The sequence below is a fragment of the Cajanus cajan genome, chromosome 6 (assembly GCF_000230855.2).
Source record: "Cajanus cajan strain Asha chromosome 6, NIPB_CcT2T_4, whole genome shotgun sequence".
In the NCBI taxonomy this organism is placed as follows: Eukaryota; Viridiplantae; Streptophyta; class Magnoliopsida; order Fabales; family Fabaceae; genus Cajanus; species Cajanus cajan.
Genome location: NC_138522.1, coordinates 47,646,196 through 47,665,516, shown reverse-complemented (window position 1 = coordinate 47,665,516; position 19,321 = coordinate 47,646,196). Strand labels below are relative to the sequence as shown.

The window sequence follows — 19,321 nt, the reverse complement described above, 5'->3', positions numbered from 1 at the left end:
TGTGAAGTTTATAGGATCAAATATTTATGTGTAATTTAATAATGGTTTAATAGTTGATAATCACTATGATATAAATTCAAAAATATTTTGATATCATCTTAGAAAATATTTTATGTGCTTAAATCAACCTTATAAAATTAAGGATTTGGAAGATAAATATTGCTCATCATTTATATATTATCATAACCTTATTTATAGATGATGTAAGATCTTCAACAATCCTTATTTGAATTGCTAGATCAATGGGATTAGGTAGCATAAAATACAATCATGATCTTAATACTCTCGAATAAGAGACAATTTTTGGCTAGTAAATTTTGGATGTGATTGTGAATAGGTGAAGTTAAGTAAGATTATAGTCAGACTTACTTCATGAAACTAAAGTGTAAATCTTATTTATTATTTATCATGTTTTTTTTTTATAGGTTTAATTGACTTGATCTTTTTAAAAATTTGATTTGACTTATTAATATATTTAGAAACTTATTTTATATTAACAATATTAAATAGGTTAAAAAAATAATTTTAAATAAATTAATAAATGTATTTAAATACATGCAATTTTTTTAAAATTGTGTGATAAAATAATAGTTGGTCTTTTTATTATTAAAATTAAAAAAATGAAAAATTAACATAAGAAGGACAACTTATGTACATACATGTACACTAAATTTACATATTTATTTTTTGCTTAAATATGTTTTTAGTCCCTCAAATTTAAGGTAAATCTGTTTTTGGTCCCTTAAATATAAAATTGTTGTTTTCAGTCTGTATAATTTTAAAAAAATTTATTTTAGTCCTTATATTCAAATTTTGTTAAAAAATTTATCAAATATTATTGTATAAAATCTACCTATTGGTGTCTCTATTAGTGAAAATATCACATTTAATCTAGTTGATATTGCATAAATGTCTTAACTAGTCACTTTCAAATATGTTATTGGTGACCTAAAGGACTAAAATAAGATTTTTGAAAATTACAGGGACTAAAAATAACAGTTTTAAATTTGAGGGACCAAAAAGAAATTTGTCTTAAATTTGAGGGACTAAAAATATATTTAAGCCTTTATTTTTTAAGTGTGGTGAAGATGCAATTATTAGATTTTTTTTATATTTCTTAATTTTATATGAAGGGAATTTAAAATGTTTAAGTGTAGTAAAAATGTAAAAAATATTGATGATTTGATTTTTTATATTAAAAAATTATTTATTTAATTATATTATTAATAATATTATATATATATATATATTATTTTTATTATATCATATTTATTGGTGTTACCAAATTTAATAATTTTTTTAAAATAAATTTAAGTTCAATATTTTTAAATAAATATATTTTTTAGTGCATAACTATATATATAGAAAGGAGAACGAGAAATATTATAATATTTTATAACATTAAATTATATTTTTTATCGGTATTAAAATTTAAATTCATCTTTGTTTAATGTTATACATGTCATTTATTTACTTAAATTCAATATGTATTAAAAAAGTTTGATTTTTTTATTATTTCATATTGTTTATAATTATTATTTTTAATTTAATTTAAATTATAATAAATAAATAAATAATCAATAAAATTAAAAAATTATCTGAATACTATTATATTTATTTAATTTTAATCATACATTAATTTTTATATTTTTCTTAAAATTATTATTAAACATAAAAATTACATCTAAGGAACATGGCGGAAAACAAGCGCGCCCTCCCGCCACATCAAAAGAACTCTTTTAACCCAAAATTCTCACCCGTTTCTGAATTTGGAACCAAAGCTAAATCCTGAAATTTTCAAGACACGCCAAACTATTTTCATTTTCATTTTCAAAACCGCTCTTTGTTTTGTCTACCTATTCTTACATAAACACACAACATCCTATTTCCCTTACCATTCAGACAAAAAAAAAAAAAAATCTAGCTCACTCACTGAACAAACCCTCAAAGAAACTCAAATGGAGACTCGCGCCGCCGCAAAGAGAAAGGCAAACGCCGCCGCAGTAGTCATGGTTGATATACTCCACCCCAGGAAACAACGAGTTGTGTTGGGTGAACTTCCCAATTTTTCAAATGTTCCCACAACTCAAAATCTTCGCAAAGAGAAACTGCCATGTCGGAAGAATCTCAGTGTCAAAAAACCATCTCCCACAAACAACACTATTTCTTCTTCACCTGATCCTTATGTTTCCGACATCTATCAATACCTTCGTGCAATGGAGGTAATTCTGTTTCTTTAATGTTTACTGGATCTTGCTTTTCTTCTGAAACACTTAGATTTTTGATTTTGATGTTATGTGTCTCAATTTTTTGTTGTTGGTTTCTCAAATACAGTTAAAGAGAAGGCCAATGATTGATTATATGGAGAAAGTTCAGAGAGTTGTTACGGCAAACATGCGATCGATTTTAGTGGATTGGTTGGTGGATGTTGCCCAGGAGTATAAGCTTTTGTCTGAAACTCTTCATTTATCTGTGTCTTACATTGATAGGTTTTTGTCACTTAATCGAGTGAACAAATCGAGACTGCAGTTACTGGGTGTTTCCTCCATGCTTATTGCTTCGTAAGCTTCTATTAAATTTTTTCAAAACTTGCTTTCATAAGTTAGCTTAATCTATTTAACCATAGTAATTACATTTTTTCTATACATACTCAGGAAGTATGAAGAAATTAATCCACCACGTGTGGATAAATTCTGTAGCATCACTGATAACACTTATGATAAAGGAGAGGTAAATATGCTATTCTTCTATTTTTTCTTATCCTGTTACCAAAGTATGAGTTATTGTTATTGTTATTGTTTCCACTCACTGGTTTCTGTGGTTAGGTTGTGAAGATGGAAGCTGAAATACTTAAATCACTAAATTTTGAAATGGGCAATCCTACTGCAATTACTTTTCTAAGGTAGGAATATTATATTGCATTTTTGAATATTTAGCCTTCATTGAAATGAAATTTATTTGACTAAATGAGTGTAATTATTGTTTCAGGAGGCTTCTTGATGCTACTTCTGAGAAACAAAAAGTAAGTTGAACTGTTCTTGTCATTCATTGATTATCTCAAAAACTTTATTTGTATTGTTTGCTAAAGATTTTTTTTTTCTTTTTCCAGACCCCAAATTTGCAGATTGAATTTCTGGGCTGTTATCTTGTTGATTTAAGTTTGTTGGATTACGATTGCATAAGATTTCTGCCTTCTATTGTGGCTGCATCAGTTGTATTTCTTGCCAGGTTTATTATTTGCCCTGAAGTGCATCCTTGGGTGAGTATTCTATGCCATGTTTTTCATTAAAAGGATTAGCTATTACCCTTGTTTCAAGGTACTTAAAGTTGAGAACATCTTGCAGACTTCTTCCTTGTGTGAATGCTCGGGGTACAAATCAGTTGAACTGAAAGAATGTGTCCTTATCTTGCATGACTTGTATTTTTCTAGAAAGGCGGGGTCCTTTCAAGCAGTTAGGGAGAAATACAAGCAGCACAAGGTGATCATTTTTGCATTTTTGTTGTTATAATATACTTCTCATTATGACAAATTGAGTAACTATAAATGTTCTAATGGAACAGTTCAAGTACGTGGCAAACCTGCCTTCGCCTCCACATGTACCAAGTCATTACTTGGAAGATTAGTGATGCAACAGTGATTCCCTTGCAAATAAAACTCATTTGAAAATAGGCCATTCTAACACTACTATACATGTGAAGGGCTGTTAATTTTAAATCTCTACAAAATTAAATGGCACTTGGCATTCAACTTATCTGTAAAGGTACATGATTTGGACCTTTTATGGTTGGTTATCTCTTTCTCAAATTATGGGTTAGGGGTGGAGTCATGGAGGAGCTGGGCTCTTTTGAAGTTTTTTCCTCACCTCTAACTAGCAATTTTATTGCCTTGAACTGCAGGCATCTCAAATTGTATGCTCAACTTAAATGGAAGCAGAAGTTGATCACCCAGTTACTGATGCTGATTGTGGGCTGCTTCTTTAATGATCTGGATGTACCAAGGTCCTCTCTGATGAAGTTATGTATTGAAGGAACAAGAGTATTAAAATTAGGGAACTAAATTCAGAATTGGAGCTTGTGTTAATTATCAAAACTAAATTAGTGTTGTATGAATTATCAGGGATCAGTTTTGTTGTAAGTTTCTATAAATTAGTGATGTATCAATATGAATATTTTCTAAATTTATGGTTAGCTTTTCATCTTTTGTAGCATCACCTCCCTCTATATAATGAGGCTGTAATCTTTATAATTTTTACAATGAAAATATATCTTCTAATTCTATTTTTCTACACTGTATCATGAGTGGTTGTTTCTTTTGTTTGATTTATTTTTCTCTAGCCAAACTATGGTAGAGAATCAATTTGTTTTTTATTATGTTGCCTTTTGCTGGATATACAAGTTCTTCAGGTGTATCTACTGCAGGAGTTACAAGTTCCCCTTATGTGGCTGTTGGGATTGAATTCAAGTGTAATGTTGATCAACACTTGAGCTGGGTTTTGCTAAATGAGTTTTATTACCTTTCTTAGCCATAACTTTTGCTCTTATTGGAAGATCTAAGTTTAGTTTTATTGATGAATTTCTCCTCTAGACTAGAAATCTGCATATTATGTATCTTGGCTATCTAATGACCAATTGGTGTAGTCATGGATTCTTTATTCTATAGACCTGTACCTTGTTGACATTTTCTGCTATTCAGATTTTGCTGTGCAACTATAGACCAAAGTTCATTCATGATATGTATGGTCAACAAAATGACTATTCACATCTATAAACTCCAATTTGACATTGTCAACCAGCCAATAGTTGGTAAAACTTTTGTTCAATTACTTTCCAGAGTGAAAAGAATGTGGCATGATATACAGATGATGCTGGCTGCTGCTATACTTTATAAATGAGTTAAATTCCACATTATTCTTGATAATACCAACATTTGTATTTATCTTGAAAGCATTCCAATATATAATGTACAGTAAATTTGTTGATTTTTAGATTAATTATTTATAAATTTATGTTTTTTTTTTGTATTGGAATGAGAAATAAAAAGAAGAAACTAACAAAAAATTAGTTTCTTTGAAACACGGTCTCCAGAGAGTCAGCTAGTAACAAACTAGAGAGTCACAAGATGCTCTTGTAAAATAACTAGCCTATTATTTCCTAAAGCTCCCATTCGAGCTAGAGCATCAGTGCAACTATTACCCCCACGTAAGGTGTGAACAACAATGTAAGTCCAGTCACGATTGAGCAACTGATGAATCTTCATGATCTGATTTTCGTAGCGATGAAACAATGGAATAGGTCCTTGTAAAAGAGATGTCACCAAAGTAGAGTCTGAATAACAAACAATCTTTCGAAATCCTTTATCCCAACAAAGACAAAGGCCATGGAGAAGAGCTAAAATCTCTGTATGAAGAATAGAACCCCCCCCCCTCCCAAAAGCCATAAAAACCAAAAAGGAACTGTCCTTCATGATCTCGACACAAGCCACCAAAGTCCCTTCTACTAGGCGTGCCAATACTACTCCCATCCACATTCAGAGTCACAGAATCCACTGGGGGGTGAATCCAATGCACCAAACGGGGTAGAGGCCGATGCGAGCAGTCAATACTCATAAAAGCAAAAATAGAGAACTGAAGTAAAACATTTGCTTGAGCTAGAATAGATGTTAAGTTCCAATCCACATGATCAAAATGAGTCTATTCCTGTGGCACCAGATAAACCACATGATAATTAAAAACAGAGCTCCATGCGTCTGCACCCGCTTCTTAAGCCAACTACGATGTGTCTCATCAAAAGTAGGTGTTGAAAAAACGTAACTAGATCGCTTCCATACCTCCTGCACCATTGGACAAGTAAAGAAACAATGCTTAAAACTTTCAACTATAGAGTTACACCTAGGGCAAGTATTGGAAGCCAAAATGCCACGCTGACAAAGAACCTCCTTAACAGGTAGAGCAAGATGACAACCATGTCAGAGAAAGAAACACAAACTAGCTGGAAGTGGCAACTTCCAAATCCAATTCCAACTTGTAGAAGTTTCCAACCCATGATCCTTTGATAACCACCTGTAAGCTGATTGTATCGTGTACTTCCCAGAGATATCAGGTGCCTAAGTCCACAAGTTTGGCACACCTAAGACAAGATGTGGAGTTAAACAAGATATCTTGAGACGAAGAGCCTTTGACAAAGGCCTATAAAGCTGGTCCAGTCGCCATGAGGTGCCATCCTAAATATCTTTGACTCGCAACCCAGAATCATGAATATCCACCCACGGGACAGACGTCGCTAGTGGTTCCTTACCCACCCATACATCCTGCAAAACATCGATCTCTCCATTACCCAACTTGAGAACTAGACTGTCTTCCAAAAGAGCCAACGCCTAAATGATGGTCCTCCAGGTTGGTGAACCTGATTTCTTCTTGGATAAGAAGAGTGAGTCTTGCAAGAGATATTTGTCCTTGAGTACCGAAACCCATAGTTGATTCGTTGGATGTAGTAGATCCCAAACTAGCTTCCCCAACAGTGCAATATTTTGATTTCGAGCGGTATGAATCCCCAACCCACCACAATGCTTTGATTGAGTAAGCTTGTCCCATCCAACCATGTGTGGACCTTTACCTTCCTTACTCTAGGAATAAAAGAACGCACTGACTTGTCTTTATTATGATTAATAATTTATGAATAATATTTTTATACTAACAATATGTAGAAATTAAATTCAACTAGTATTTTTATACCCTTTTATAAATCAAATACAATTATATTTATGCTGTTTAGTAACATGATTTTTATTGCAAATCTAACGTATACTAATGTGTGAGAATTACACGTGCATGTATATGTCTTTTCCTTTATTCTTTATAAACCTGTCTGTTCTGCTTCTGCTTCTTGCTTCTATTTTTCTTTGTGTTGCTGCTTCATGTTGTATGTGCCTCTATGGTGCAACGGTTTATGCATTTTAGAAGTATGATTTCTATTTAGGTATGGTTATTCTTGATATTTATTTTAAAGTATTTATTCTTCTATATAAACCTGTTTGTTCGGATTCTCGCTTCTATTCTTCTCTGGTGCAGCTTCATATTACTATTTGGTGTAGGGTTTGAGTAATCTTTTTCAGAAACACTTACAAGAGAGAAAGATACAAAGAAAAAATAAAACATTTTTTTATAAGGTAATTTGTAAAAATTTTCTCATTAAAATTTTAAAATTTTATTTTAAATTTTTATATAAGCTAATTTTATCTCATGCATAATAGCATACATTATTTTAATTTTTTTCCTATAAATACTTTTGAAAAAGTTTTTTCAAATAGATCCATAATGGTTTGTGCATTCTAAAGTTTGATTTCTATTTAGCTATGATTATTATTATTATTTTTTATAATTTAGAATAAGCTTTTTAAATACTTATCAGGAAATATATTTTATAATTTAAATATAAAAATGACAATAATTTGTAAATCATAAAAATTAATTATCAAGAAATATATTATGATTAATGTTGATTTTTCGTAATACAATTTATATTAATTATAATTATTTATATATATTTCAGATATTTTAATCATATAATTATTGTATTAAATTTATAATCAGAAAATAAAAATGCATTTATATACCATAAATATTAATTTTCACAAAATATGTTATGATCAATATTTATTGATTATTTGTTGATATGATTTTAAATTTTATTTATTGTATCATAAATGATAAATTTAATTAAAAATAATTGTCTAATATGTTGACACAATATATCTAAATTGAACCTTTGAATGTGAGACGTTATATTCAAATTTTTATAAACATCGACACATAATTTTGGAACATATGTGAACACGAGGCATTATCCACACCAATTTGTAAATTTATACATGTACTTATATATGATTAATATAATTCTTCTTATAATTTAAATGAAATGTATAGAAATGAAAGGTGGAATGAATCCTCAACTGAATAATTTAAATGTTGCACGAAATGCACCTTTTTCTTAATACAGTACATCATTTACTCAGTAAATATTTTCAATATTTCTCATTAGGATTCCAAGCTAAAAATTAAATTGTAATTAAATCTCTCATTTTTTTATATTATATTTTTTTCATACAATCTTACTAGAAATTCATTTATGATCTATAAATTTTTACAAAACATTTTCTATATGTTCAACTTAGATAACTGCATTAAATTATTATTTTATATCATCATTTATGTATGTAAAACTTTTCACTATTTCAAAATCTTTATGATCAGAATGATTTGTAAATTATAAAATTAGTGAATTAAAATTGCAAATTATGATATGAGAACAAAACTTCCAAGATTAAGAGGAGTATGTAATTTATCATTGAATTAAGAATTCAATGATGCATCTGAAAAGCAACGATTTTATTCTCCTGCAATTTGAAACCCCTAAACTGAAACCGAATAAGGAAACAATCTAGTGTAATTGAATAGTGATTCATCCTACCTTCAAATTCAGGAATAAATTCAAATCGAATCTAACAGTTAAAAATAATCAAAGTGATTCATCCTACCTTCAAATTCAAGAATACCTTCAAATTCAGGGATAAATTCAAATCCAACTTTTAATAATTTTGAAACAAAATTACTCGTCTGATAAAAAAACACCAACGAACACCAAGTAAGGATGGTAAGTTAGAAATATAGAAACGTGGCAAATAGCCTGTACAAAAGGCTATATAACAACTAGCATTAAGAAAATTAATATAACCCTATACTTCTTTACATTCGGAAATCCAAAACACAAACTATATTGTTTGAAAAACAAGCTGCAACTTTATCACCATCTTTGTTCCAATTCACTTCAAATATCCCACCTTTTCCGGTATATGTTTTTACGATCTTTCCCTCCTTCACGGACCATATATGAATGTATCTATCCATGGAGCCACTGGCCAGATACTCCCCATTAGGGCTGAATGCAACGGAATATACAGGATCCCTGAGTGTTACAACAGAAAGCAATGTATTAAAATGCTAAAATTATAATACAACAGAAATTTGAAGATTTCTAAATTCTAAGCAACAGAAAATAATTGATTTATACACTATACCTTCATGTCTTATCACACTATCCAATCAGTTGTTAAAGTTTGTTATTGTTAGAATCCAGTTATTCTATTACTTTTGAGTTGCCATTCACTTCAGTGGTTGTTGATTACCCGCCAACAAAATTGTATTTGTACTGAGATCTAATTCACTTTTCCCCAATGAATCAATATTCCTTTAGTTTCTCTCTAGGGTTTAATATAGTATAAGATTTTTTATCCTTGCTTCTCTATCATTATGCTTCTTCATCTTTGATTCTGCTTTTTTACTCTTCGCCTTCCTTCTTTAGTGGCTTCACATTTAAATATGGAAGATGAAGCCGGTCCTTTTTTTCTTCACCCATTGAATAATCTTGGGTTGATTCTTGTTTCTCAACCACTCAGGTGAGAACTAGAACTCTTGGCACAAAGCCATGTGCATGGCACTGATTGCCAAAAAATAAGCCCCATTTCTTGGCTTCGGAACTCCATCTCCACAGAGACCACAACATCCATCATCTATTCATCTACAGCAGCTGACATGGAAAGATCTTTAAGAACGTTATCAACAAAGCAATGGCTCAAGAAAGATTAGCTTGGTTCACACAAGGTTCCATGTCCATCTTGAAATATTCCATCAAGCTCAAAGCCCTTTGGGAGGACCTTGGCGAGTATTGAACTACTGATCTATCCACAAGTGTAATTGAGATGGAGTTCAACCACTCCTTTATCACTTCTATTAGAAATATTCCATTTTTTTAATGGAACTCAACGAGTCTTTCTCCCAAATACGAAGGCAGATCCAGTTAATTGATCCAATTCCATTTATTAATCATGATTCTTGACAGTTGTTCAAGAAGAAATCAGTGTGAAAATTGGGAACTTATCAGTTTCTAAAACTTATACCCCCACAAGCTCCCAAACAGCAAGTTGATTCCAAGTCCAACAACAAAAACTGTATCCCATTTGGAGAGGTCAGCTACATGAATCACACAATACTATTTAAATTTAAAATTTTAGAGATATTATCCACCAAGAGATTTCTCTAAACAACTTCCTCTACTGTCCTATATGGTTTGCTTCCCCACTTTCCCCATTTAAAGCATGCAGACTACTCTCCTCACTAGCATTTCCAATATCCTTTTTTGTATGTGCTCAAACTACCTTAACCAAATTTTTTTGTCATTTTTTCCTCAAATGGAGTCACACCAATATCTCCTTGTATACAATCATTTTGTTTCACATCCTTTTTGTGTGGCCGCACATCCATACTAACATTCTCATTTATGTTACTCTTTCCTTTGAGTTTGGTAGTATTTAGTGGTCACTAATAAGCTGTTCAATGCCTTTCATCCATTTTTGTCATCCCACTTGTGTCTTGTTTTTTGATATTCTTTTTAATTTAATTTCCCCATCCTTTTGTAATATTGATCCCAAACATTTAAACATAGAAACATCTGGTATAACTCTCGTTTTTACTGCCAAGTCATATTCCTCGTCTCTTGCAAAAATTGCAATGCATATACCTTGTCTTATTCCTACAAGATAATAATCTTTTGTCTTACTCTATTTTAAATTTATGTTAACTGAAACTTAATAAATGTAATTTTGTAATTACTATTCTATGTTGAAATTTATATATATATATATTTAAAAAATAAATATTTAATTAATTTTACGAGACAGATATAAGTATACTTGATATTTGACAGAGGGAAAAATGAGAACACAAATCTTATATCCGTTGAGTATGGGGATGAGTAAATGGGAAGAAAGATAGTGAAACCCGTACTTAGCCTATCCCATTGCCATACTTAAAGCTTATCATCAGGTATCTGATCATGATGTTTCATAATCCATCAATACCTCTCTATCGCTGACTCGATACTATATCAGCAATTACTGCAGTGCAGCTGCTATAGACCCAAATTACACAAGCTTTGGTTCCGACAACAGAAACTTCTACTTCACACCTTGATACAAATTTTCATCAAACACATCATTTTAAAAACAATCCTACTTCTTAGATTATAGATTTGAGTGCAACTGCAAACATAGCATGCACCCTAGATCTTTTCACATCTGATAGGACTTTGTCAAACAAATTTGTCACTCCTCCAAAAACAAGTCCAAGGTTGCTGTTATAAAATTAAAACAGTGAAATTGGCAGCTACTCTAATTTTGCCAAATGTACTTTATTGGTTAGTGCCCTATTATAGCATTCTTCAATCTCTATTAACATTTCACCGACACTCTTTTGATATGCACCTCACACAACAAAGGATGATAGGAAAATGATGATTTGTAAAGGGTTGTATGTTTTTCAAGCTGCACAAGACTACCAATGTTCCAATAACTTCTTTGATTGTTACATTACATTCAATAAGTGCAATCAGATGCAAATAGATTTATGAAGTTAAATACAAAGTTCATGAATCCCTGCACCATAAGGATAGGTTGATAGCCAAGGGTTATATATAACATCCACGAATTGACTTCCCTGTTCCTTTTCTCAGGTTGAAAAATTAATAACAATTAGAGTCCATCTCCCCATTCCAATCTAATACCTCCTCCATGGACACCAACCTCAAACTCAATGTTACTGACGGTAAACCCCTAAAAGATGTATCCACTAATAAAAACTTTATTAGCTATGTTGTCTATCAGCTAAGCGCTAAGCCAATTTATGCCAAAGAATGTAGTCCACCACCACCTACAATATTTAAAGAATGCCCTAGGCCAAGGTTTGCCATTATAGTTCGTTACTGTTAGATTCTGATTATTCTGTTATCTTCTCAGTTAAGATTCAGTTATTGTTGGTTCCTGATTATCTGCCAACTTTACTCATTTTGTTTCTCAGTTTAGCTTAATATTTCCTATTTATTAGCAAATGCCTACAAATCATCTTCAATTATTCAGTTGTCATTTCTATTAATAGGATTTCATATAATAGCCTGGACAAATGCATCCGTCCATTCTTACATATGCATATGCATGAGTGTTTGTGTGTGTGTATTTTGCTTGTAAAGCACGTTGATTTAGTTTCTGCACCTGTGGCCATTCAAGCTGTAGATTACACTCCCTAGTTCCACATCCCAGAGCTTTATTGTTGAGTCGAATGAGGCACTGGTCAAAAGAACAATAAGCAAAAGGTATTAGGGAAATATAAAACAATTTTTTTAGCTTCAAATTTATCCGACTTTGATTATTTTAAGGGTTTTGTTAATGTGTGTGCCTTTAGGGACACAGTAGTACAAGTAACATTCCAGAAAAAAAGTGTTGAATGCTTTTTAGATTTTTAAGATATTAAATGCCTGTACTTTTCATTTAATTGGCATATATGTTCAATTCTTAACCTCTACCCTCATGACACATGTTAACAAATCCATTGCTTCAAAACAAAGGTTTTACAATGAGTCACCTTCATATCTTTACTACTATTGCAAATTTTTCTATGATAGCTGAAGCATATTTACCTTGCTAGCACTAACTTCTGATTGGGACTGTTGGTACCGGGGCCTGTAGGGCTCCATCGAATTGTATATATCTCCTAAGGATCATTGTTTCATTAGAAAGAGAATAAAGAGAAACAGAAATATAAAAGCACATATGGCAACATCTCGATAACCTTGGCATGCTCCTTTAAATCATGCAAAAAGTTGTCCTGCTTTAGACTCCATATCTGCATCATAATTTCATGAACAGTCAATTGGACGCTCAGTTGCTCACAAATACTCAAAAGCATAATAATAGTCAAATTTACACAGTTTCCTATCCATGTCTTTTGTCCTAAAAAGAACAAAAAACCATAACTGAATTTAACAATGACTAAGTGAATCAGTGATAATTTTCTGTTGATTACTTTTGCAGTGTGATCGTCAGAGCAGGAAGCCAGCAAAGAACCTGTTGGATCCCATTTAATGGCATTAACTTCATCCTGAAACAATACCACTTCAGAATGTTAGAGAAAAGATTAAAACCATAACTGAATATGCTCAAAGCTGATTGTAAAATGAGAATGTTATTCTATTTTTGTGATGGAAAGTCCTTTCCAATTAAGCATTAGTATCTATAATAAATATAAAAATCCATCGGGGTATGGGTTGACTAGGAAGAGATACCTGATGCCCTGAGAACGTTTTGATTGGTCTATATTCCCCAATTTTGCAAACATGTATCATTTTATCAGTGGAGCATGTAGCAAATGAAACATTGTTTCGCCAATCCACATCAAGAGTTGGGCCTGAAACAATTTGCTAATAATTAAGATTAAATGGACAACCATACAGAAAAGAAAAAAAATACCCAGAAGACATGTAAAACACAAACTTACCAGTGTGAAATTCAAATAGTTGTTTCCATTCCCCAGTCCTTGTATTCCACACAATAGCAGTCTTATCCACACTTCCACTAAGAAGATAATCCCCCTTCTTGTTCCACTTTAGAGAAAAGATTGGACCTTTGTGTTTGTTTAGGGTACTATTCAACTCCCCTAATGACCATCAAAGCAAAACTTCAGTTAACAGCAAAGAATACAATATGCCAAGAAATACATATTCGTAAAATAAATTATCTATCAGCTCACCATCTCTACTCCAAATTCTTGCTTGGCCATCATAGGAACCAGTTGCCAATAGTGTTCCATCCCCCTTTTTAATCAAATAATATCAGCCAGGGAATAAGATTGAAGCACGAGGAAATGGAATTCATAGTATTCAGCTAAGGGATGTAGGAGCCAGAATATATCATGATATCATGATAAAAATGCAACCGGCAATGATGCTACAAAGACTTACATTCCAGTCAAGTGTTGTCACATCCTTGCTTTTTTCTTTGGTGCTTTCTTTAAGGTGCTGCAGCACCATAACATTCACTGGTTGATTTTGCACACTAGTTTCACAAGGTCTTTCAGAAAATTTCCAAATTCGAGCTGTCGAATCCCCAGACCTGAAATAGTTAATAATACAAACATATTGGCAAATTTTTAACATAAATTTTTCAAAAGAGAGAAAAAATAAAGGATAATAAATTAATAATCAATACTGTTTGCTAGATGTTGAACCTACATAATTAGCATCAGTCATCAGAAACTGTGCCACTTCGCCATTTAGATTATTCCAACCCAAAATATTTACTTCTATATTAATTTATGATAGAAAACAGCTTATATTGTCCCTATAGGCTAAATTACACTGTTATATTATATGTTTGCTAAGAAGGTTTAAGTTATAGTATAAATATAAGCCATCTTATTTTTATGCTAGGAAAGAAGAATGAAATGATTCAAATTCAACACTGATCAAAGTATTAAAATTTGAAGATTTGAAATTTTCAATCAATTTGAAGTATAAACCCATGGTCAAAACTTAAAAATCAAGAGAATGTTTGTCATAACCAGCCTACTTATCCAATTACTCATTAAAATAATTGTTTCCTTAGACTTATAAACAGTTAGAAGTTAAATTTAAAATTCCTGAATGGCTAGACAATATTACTCTATATATCCATATTATGAAAGTTTTCGTATGGAACTAGTAAAATGCACTCTTTAAAATTTGGAAAAACCAACAATTCATGAATAGAAGCACAAAATACTGGCAATAAAATAACAGAAAAATAACCATTATCGTTAAACTAAAATAATTAACTGGGAGGAGAAACTTGTGAGAAAAAATGTGCTTGCACTTACCCAGATGCGAGAAGTGGAGCTGATGGATTCCATGCACAAGCAAAAACCTGCCAGGAATGATATAACTTCCAATAAGCCACACAATGGGAGAACAAAACCTATGCGGAAGATAAGAAAACAGACAAGTCCCAAACCTCTGATGTATGGCCTTTCAAGATTTTTACATCATCACATTGAGTATCATCAGGCGATGACATGGGGCTCTGTGAAATCTCCATTGGCTCAAGCCCTATGCCACAAAAGTTAACTTTTCCCTTGTTTGATATGCTATTGAAAAATATTTATAACGAGGGATGGGAATAGGTCAGATGATAAATTTGGGCTTGGGCTTATTTAATTAAAAAAAGTTTATTTTAAATTTTTAAAAAATTTACTTATTTAAAAAAAATAGATTTAAATTTATTAAAAAAATTATTTATTATAGATGAACCTATTTATTTTTATAATTTAATAAAAATAATGTAAATATTATTTTATCAATAATATAATCAAATAAGTAAATATCAAATTGTTAATATTTTTAATATTTTCACTCATTTAATCAAATTTTTACAATTTTTTATTTATATGAAATAAAAAAACAGAAGATAAAATCATCTTTGTCTCAAATATAAAAAATATTTTAAATTTTTTATAAGATTTTCTTCTTTTGTTACACTTGTTAATATACATAGGTATTTATGAGTTATCTCTCTTATGTATATTTTTTTTAATCTCTAAATCTTAATAATAATAATATATATAATAATAAAATAAATTATTTTTTATCAGAAAAATTAAAAATTAAAAAGATAGATTTGTTACCTTAAAATTAAATTTATTAATTTATTTAACATTATTAATTTAAAAAGATTTTTAAATAAATTAATAGATCAAATCTAAAAAAATTCATAAATAATAGGCAGACTTAGCTTTTATTTTATAAATCAGACGTCTACATATTCAAAGTCTAAACTACTATTCTCATATTCTGATGCTATTGATAACTGATGGGAAAGAAAAAAATAAACAAATTAATATTTACCTTCATGTGCTCTATTTTCTAGATTCTCAACAGTAACTTTATCTTCATGTTTCTCTGTGTGGTTCTGATCGGTGTGTTGTATTTCTTTATATTCGCCCTTTGCTTGCTCCTTCTCTTTCTCTAACCTTGTTTTTTCTAGCTTGTGTTCATTTTCCTTTTCTTTCTTCTCTTTCTCTGTTTCCTGAATATGTTCCTTCATAGTATCGTCCTGACTCAAGTCATTCATTGTTTTATTTGTTTCAAATTTATGTTGACGTAGATTTTCCTTTTTGGATTTTACTATATTGTGTAGTTCATTAGGGTCCTTTGTGATGAGATCCAGAGGTTGTAGAAATGAAAATTCCTCATCCATGTCAGCATCACTCTGGAGACCTAACATAGACACCAATCAGTTGAGGTCCTCGAGCAATGCATTTTGTGTATGTTAACAACAATGATCTAAACATCGAATAACATAGAACAAAAATATAATAAAAAATGCTTACACCACTCAAGTTAGCTTCCAGCTCAAGATATTGAATTCCTTTCTGTATGAAAGTAACAAGAGCACCCGGTGGAACCATGTTATCATCACTTTTGCATTTATCAATCCCTGCTTCATACCCAAATGCAAATGCAGAATGAGTAAAACCTGAAACGAGGCAGCAGCTATCAGAAAAATATCAGAAGAAATTCAATATTTGGGATGAAAATCACGTTATCTCAATTATATTCTACCTCTTTTATAAAAATCACATTACAGAGACGGCACGATAATCATAATTACCCTAATATCAGAAACATTACCAAATCTGAATCCTTCAAAGAAACCATGGTGTTTTTAAATAATAAAACGGTCTAACGGACGAACTCGCTCACTGATGATAAAAGCTTTCGGTTTACTAAGTAATGTAAAGAGAATAAATGGAAACGGAAGAGTTGCTAAGAACCGTAATAGATGTTGATATTGATGAGTATGCATAAGAATAAGGTAACGTACGAGAGCTAAAGCAGAAAATGAAAGGCGGAAATTAATTAGGAAAAGGAAGAACCTGATTCGTGAAGGTAACGGAAGACTAAGTAGTTTAATTCAGTGGAAGTGATAGAGATCATTGTGATTGTGTATCAGTGGCTCAAGCGTAGAGAAAATGCAGTTAGAGTTTGAGGGAAACAGAACAAGTGGTGGTGATACTCGGGTCAGATACAGCCCGAACCAACCACCTCACCTGCACGCCTAGTCAATGGGCTTTGATTTTACATTTCTTTTAGGCTATATCTTCGCCGTCAGATTTGGGCTTTTAGGTCTTACTGTTAAGACCAGCCCATCTCCAAAAAAGAGACACAAAACTCTTCTTTAGGTTAAATTAACTCATGTGCCTTAATAAAGGCAATTTCTTCCTGCAAAGATAACATGTGTGTCTTCCGTTACATGTTCAAGGCCCTTATTATTATCTCCCGTTTTTTTAGTTATTACATAAACAACCTTTTACCTTCATTTCATGTTTCTTGTTAAACCAATACTTTCCCCTGGATTCACACTCATCTCTTCCTCTTCATATGATTGTTTCATTTGTATGGTCTGCAACGTCTATCAGGTTCTCCATCTTATAACAATAAATTTTTAGCATGAAAATATCATTAAAAAAATCCAGTAATTCAACCTAAAACTTTTTTAAAAAATAAATATAATAATTCTTATATTTTTTAATTATATTTATTTTCCCTCTTGCAGGTATTTTTCAGTTCACTGAATCAGACCTAAAAGATTTATTTAATTTTGAAACCTATTAATTATTTATTAATTTAATTTTTTAAAAGATAATTATTTGTTAACTATGTAATATACCACAAAAATACATTTATATTTATAATAATCAAATACTATAACGATCAGATACACATACACTACACTACACTTGCCTTTTGTGGATTTGTATCGTCATGATTGTTTTTGTTTAAATTGGTGGATCAATAAGTCTCGTGGCCCGAGAAAACACAAAAGTTTCGCTACGACTCTCAGACAGGCCCGGTCTCCAATCGCATTGTTCACGAACCCTCTCAAAATGTCCGATTCCGAAATCACACCCCCGCCCCAATCGGAGCAAGACACCGCTCCGCCGCCGCAGCCTGCCCAGGACCAGCCACCACCCTCCGCCGCCAAGCTCGGCCACACTGGCGTCTCCTTCAGCATATGGCCTCCCACTCAGCGCACCCGCGACGCCGTCATCAACCGCCTAATCGAAACCCTATCCACCCCCTCCGTCCTCTCCAAGCGCTACGGGACAATGGCCCCCGACGAGGCCTCCGCCGCCGCGCGCCAGATCGAGGAGGAGGCCTTCGCTGTCGCCGGAGGCTCCACCGCCTCCGACAACGACGGGATCGAGATCCTCCAGGTTTACTCCAAGGAGATCAGCAAACGGATGCTCGACACCGTCAAGGCCAAATCCACTGCCGCTCCCACCGCCGTCGATAACGGCGACGCTCAGACTACTGCCTCCGATCTTGCTCATTCCCCCACCGCAGAGAGCGACACTGCCGCCACCGCCACCACCGAGTCTGAAACCTGATCATTCTGGATTATAGTATATTATATTAGGGTTCCTTTGTTGAGGGTTTATATTTCACTACTATATACTATAATGATTATGATATGTTGTTCTATCTGTAGAACTTCGTTTATTTATCGCGCCACCAATCTTGATTATAAATTATTCCCTTGAACATCTTAGCTGTTTTATTGTCTGCCTGGAAGTATTATTATGCGTGTCTTTGTCTATTGGGACCGTGATTTTTGTTTGTTGCTTTATTTTTTATTAAGTCTCACTTTAGTCCGTGATATTGTATGCTTCCATCGTTTTGGTACACCTGCAAGTCCTTGTTGGTGATTTTACTTGGTTACTTAACTGTTGCAGCATTTTCCTCTCTTGAGCAAATGAGTTTTTTTTCTTTTTTTTTCTGCTGCTTACTTAGTGTTGTCTTCATTGTTCGAGTAGTGATTTAGAATTTGATATAATGAGTAATTAAATTATGCCCTGTGAATACTGAATAATGAGTAATCTATTTCTGGTATATTATTTTTACATCAAAGCATGTGTGACGTAGACCAGGGGTTTAAAGTGAAAGTGGTATAATGGAAATGGATTGCATGGGTTTGGACATGGGAGGAGTCAACCTCCTTGAATTAGAATCTGAATAGACTTCAGGATTTCTATCTAATACCAGAAAGGAAGGTCGTGCTAATGCTTTACTAATCTAATGATGCATACTTATAAACACCTACTTATAGGATCCCATAAATTGTAATGTTCTAGAACAGATTGGACTTATAACTACATTTAATAAGTAATTACTGTTGAATTTAGGGAATGAGAATGCTTTATTATTCAAGAGAATGTAGTACATAGGTTCTGTATATCACCCATATATATAGATTCTTAATAAACATTGTGGAGACTATTTCCTAAGCTAATATTAATTTAGTGCAAATCCCTAGACAATAATACCATGATCATTCAATGTATTTTATCTGTGTGATACACGAGCATACTATTTTCTATGTGCATTAGTTATTATTATTTCCAAC

The 19,321-nt window shown here is 32.1% G+C and overlaps 3 protein-coding genes across 7 annotated transcripts; 2 read left to right on the top strand and 1 right to left on the bottom strand.

Annotated features, from left to right (window-relative positions):
* Nucleotides 1-1,749: 1,749 nt before the first annotated feature.
* On the top strand, nt 1,750-4,286 carry LOC109797275 (putative cyclin-A3-1). 2 transcript variants are annotated; one of them, XM_020357260.3, is made up of 9 exons: nt 1,756-2,222; nt 2,335-2,561; nt 2,655-2,730; nt 2,826-2,902; nt 2,989-3,022; nt 3,110-3,259; nt 3,345-3,479; nt 3,562-3,761; nt 3,898-4,286. In XM_020357260.3, exons 1-8 carry the CDS (start codon nt 1,959-1,961, stop codon nt 3,622-3,624), a joined length of 1,026 nt encoding a protein of 341 aa, XP_020212849.1. In that variant the 5' UTR covers nt 1,756-1,958; the 3' UTR covers nt 3,625-3,761; nt 3,898-4,286. The 2 variants fall into 2 exon arrangements, with proteins under 2 accessions (XP_020212850.1, XP_020212849.1); XM_020357261.3 differs by lacking the exons at nt 2,655-2,730; nt 2,826-2,902; nt 2,989-3,022; ... (2 more) ...; nt 3,562-3,761; nt 3,898-4,286 and having other exon boundaries at nt 1,750-2,222; nt 2,335-2,565.
* A 4,248-nt stretch (nt 4,287-8,534) lies between these two features.
* Nucleotides 8,535-16,973, bottom strand: LOC109798124 (WD40 repeat-containing protein HOS15). Of its 4 annotated transcripts, none has more exons than XM_020358343.3 (14): nt 16,791-16,973; nt 16,245-16,390; nt 15,760-16,123; nt 14,870-14,964; nt 14,736-14,782; nt 13,843-13,993; nt 13,632-13,695; nt 13,380-13,538; nt 13,168-13,289; nt 12,909-12,983; nt 12,675-12,728; nt 12,523-12,596; nt 12,098-12,172; nt 8,535-8,961 (listed from the first exon to the last, which is right to left on the bottom strand). In XM_020358343.3, the coding sequence occupies exons 1-14, from the start codon at nt 16,849-16,851 to the stop codon at nt 8,742-8,744; spliced, it is 1,707 nt and encodes a 568-aa protein (XP_020213932.1). In that variant the 5' UTR covers nt 16,852-16,973; the 3' UTR covers nt 8,535-8,741. The 4 variants fall into 4 exon arrangements, with proteins under 4 accessions (XP_020213932.1, XP_020213933.1, XP_020213934.1 ...); XM_020358344.3 differs by lacking the exon at nt 16,791-16,973 and adding an exon at nt 16,477-16,749; XM_020358345.3 differs by lacking the exon at nt 16,791-16,973 and adding an exon at nt 16,526-16,749.
* A 692-nt stretch (nt 16,974-17,665) lies between these two features.
* On the top strand, nt 17,666-18,461 carry LOC109797577 (MFP1 attachment factor 1). Its single transcript, XM_020357656.3, has one exon. The coding sequence runs from the start codon at nt 17,802-17,804 to the stop codon at nt 18,303-18,305; it is 504 nt and encodes a 167-aa protein (XP_020213245.1). The 5' UTR covers nt 17,666-17,801; the 3' UTR covers nt 18,306-18,461.
* The last annotated feature ends 860 nt before the right edge of the window (nt 18,462-19,321 follow it).

Excerpts from the sequence above, each read along its gene's own strand:
- LOC109797577 (XM_020357656.3), top strand. The coding sequence starts at position 17,802 with ATGTCCGATTCCGAAATCACACCCCCGCCCCAATCGGAGCAAGACACC.
- LOC109797275 (XM_020357260.3), top strand. The coding sequence starts at position 1,959 with ATGGAGACTCGCGCCGCCGCAAAGAGAAAGGCAAACGCCGCCGCAGTA. Across the intron at positions 2,562-2,654 it reads TCCTCCATGCTTATTGCTTC|GAAGTATGAAGAAATTAATC; the intron begins GTAAGCTTCTAT and ends ATACATACTCAG. Across the intron at positions 3,023-3,109 it reads CTACTTCTGAGAAACAAAAA|ACCCCAAATTTGCAGATTGA; the intron begins GTAAGTTGAACT and ends TTCTTTTTCCAG.
- LOC109798124 (XM_020358343.3), bottom strand. The coding sequence starts at position 16,851 with ATGATCTCTATCACTTCCACTGAATTAAACTACTTAGTCTTCCGTTAC. Across the intron at positions 13,696-13,842 it reads TGACAACACTTGACTGGAAT|GGGGATGGAACACTATTGGC; the intron begins GTAAGTCTTTGT and ends TTGATTAAAAAG. Across the intron at positions 12,173-12,522 it reads CAGAAGTTAGTGCTAGCAAG|TGCCTCATTCGACTCAACAA; the intron begins GTAAATATGCTT and ends TCTTTTGACCAG.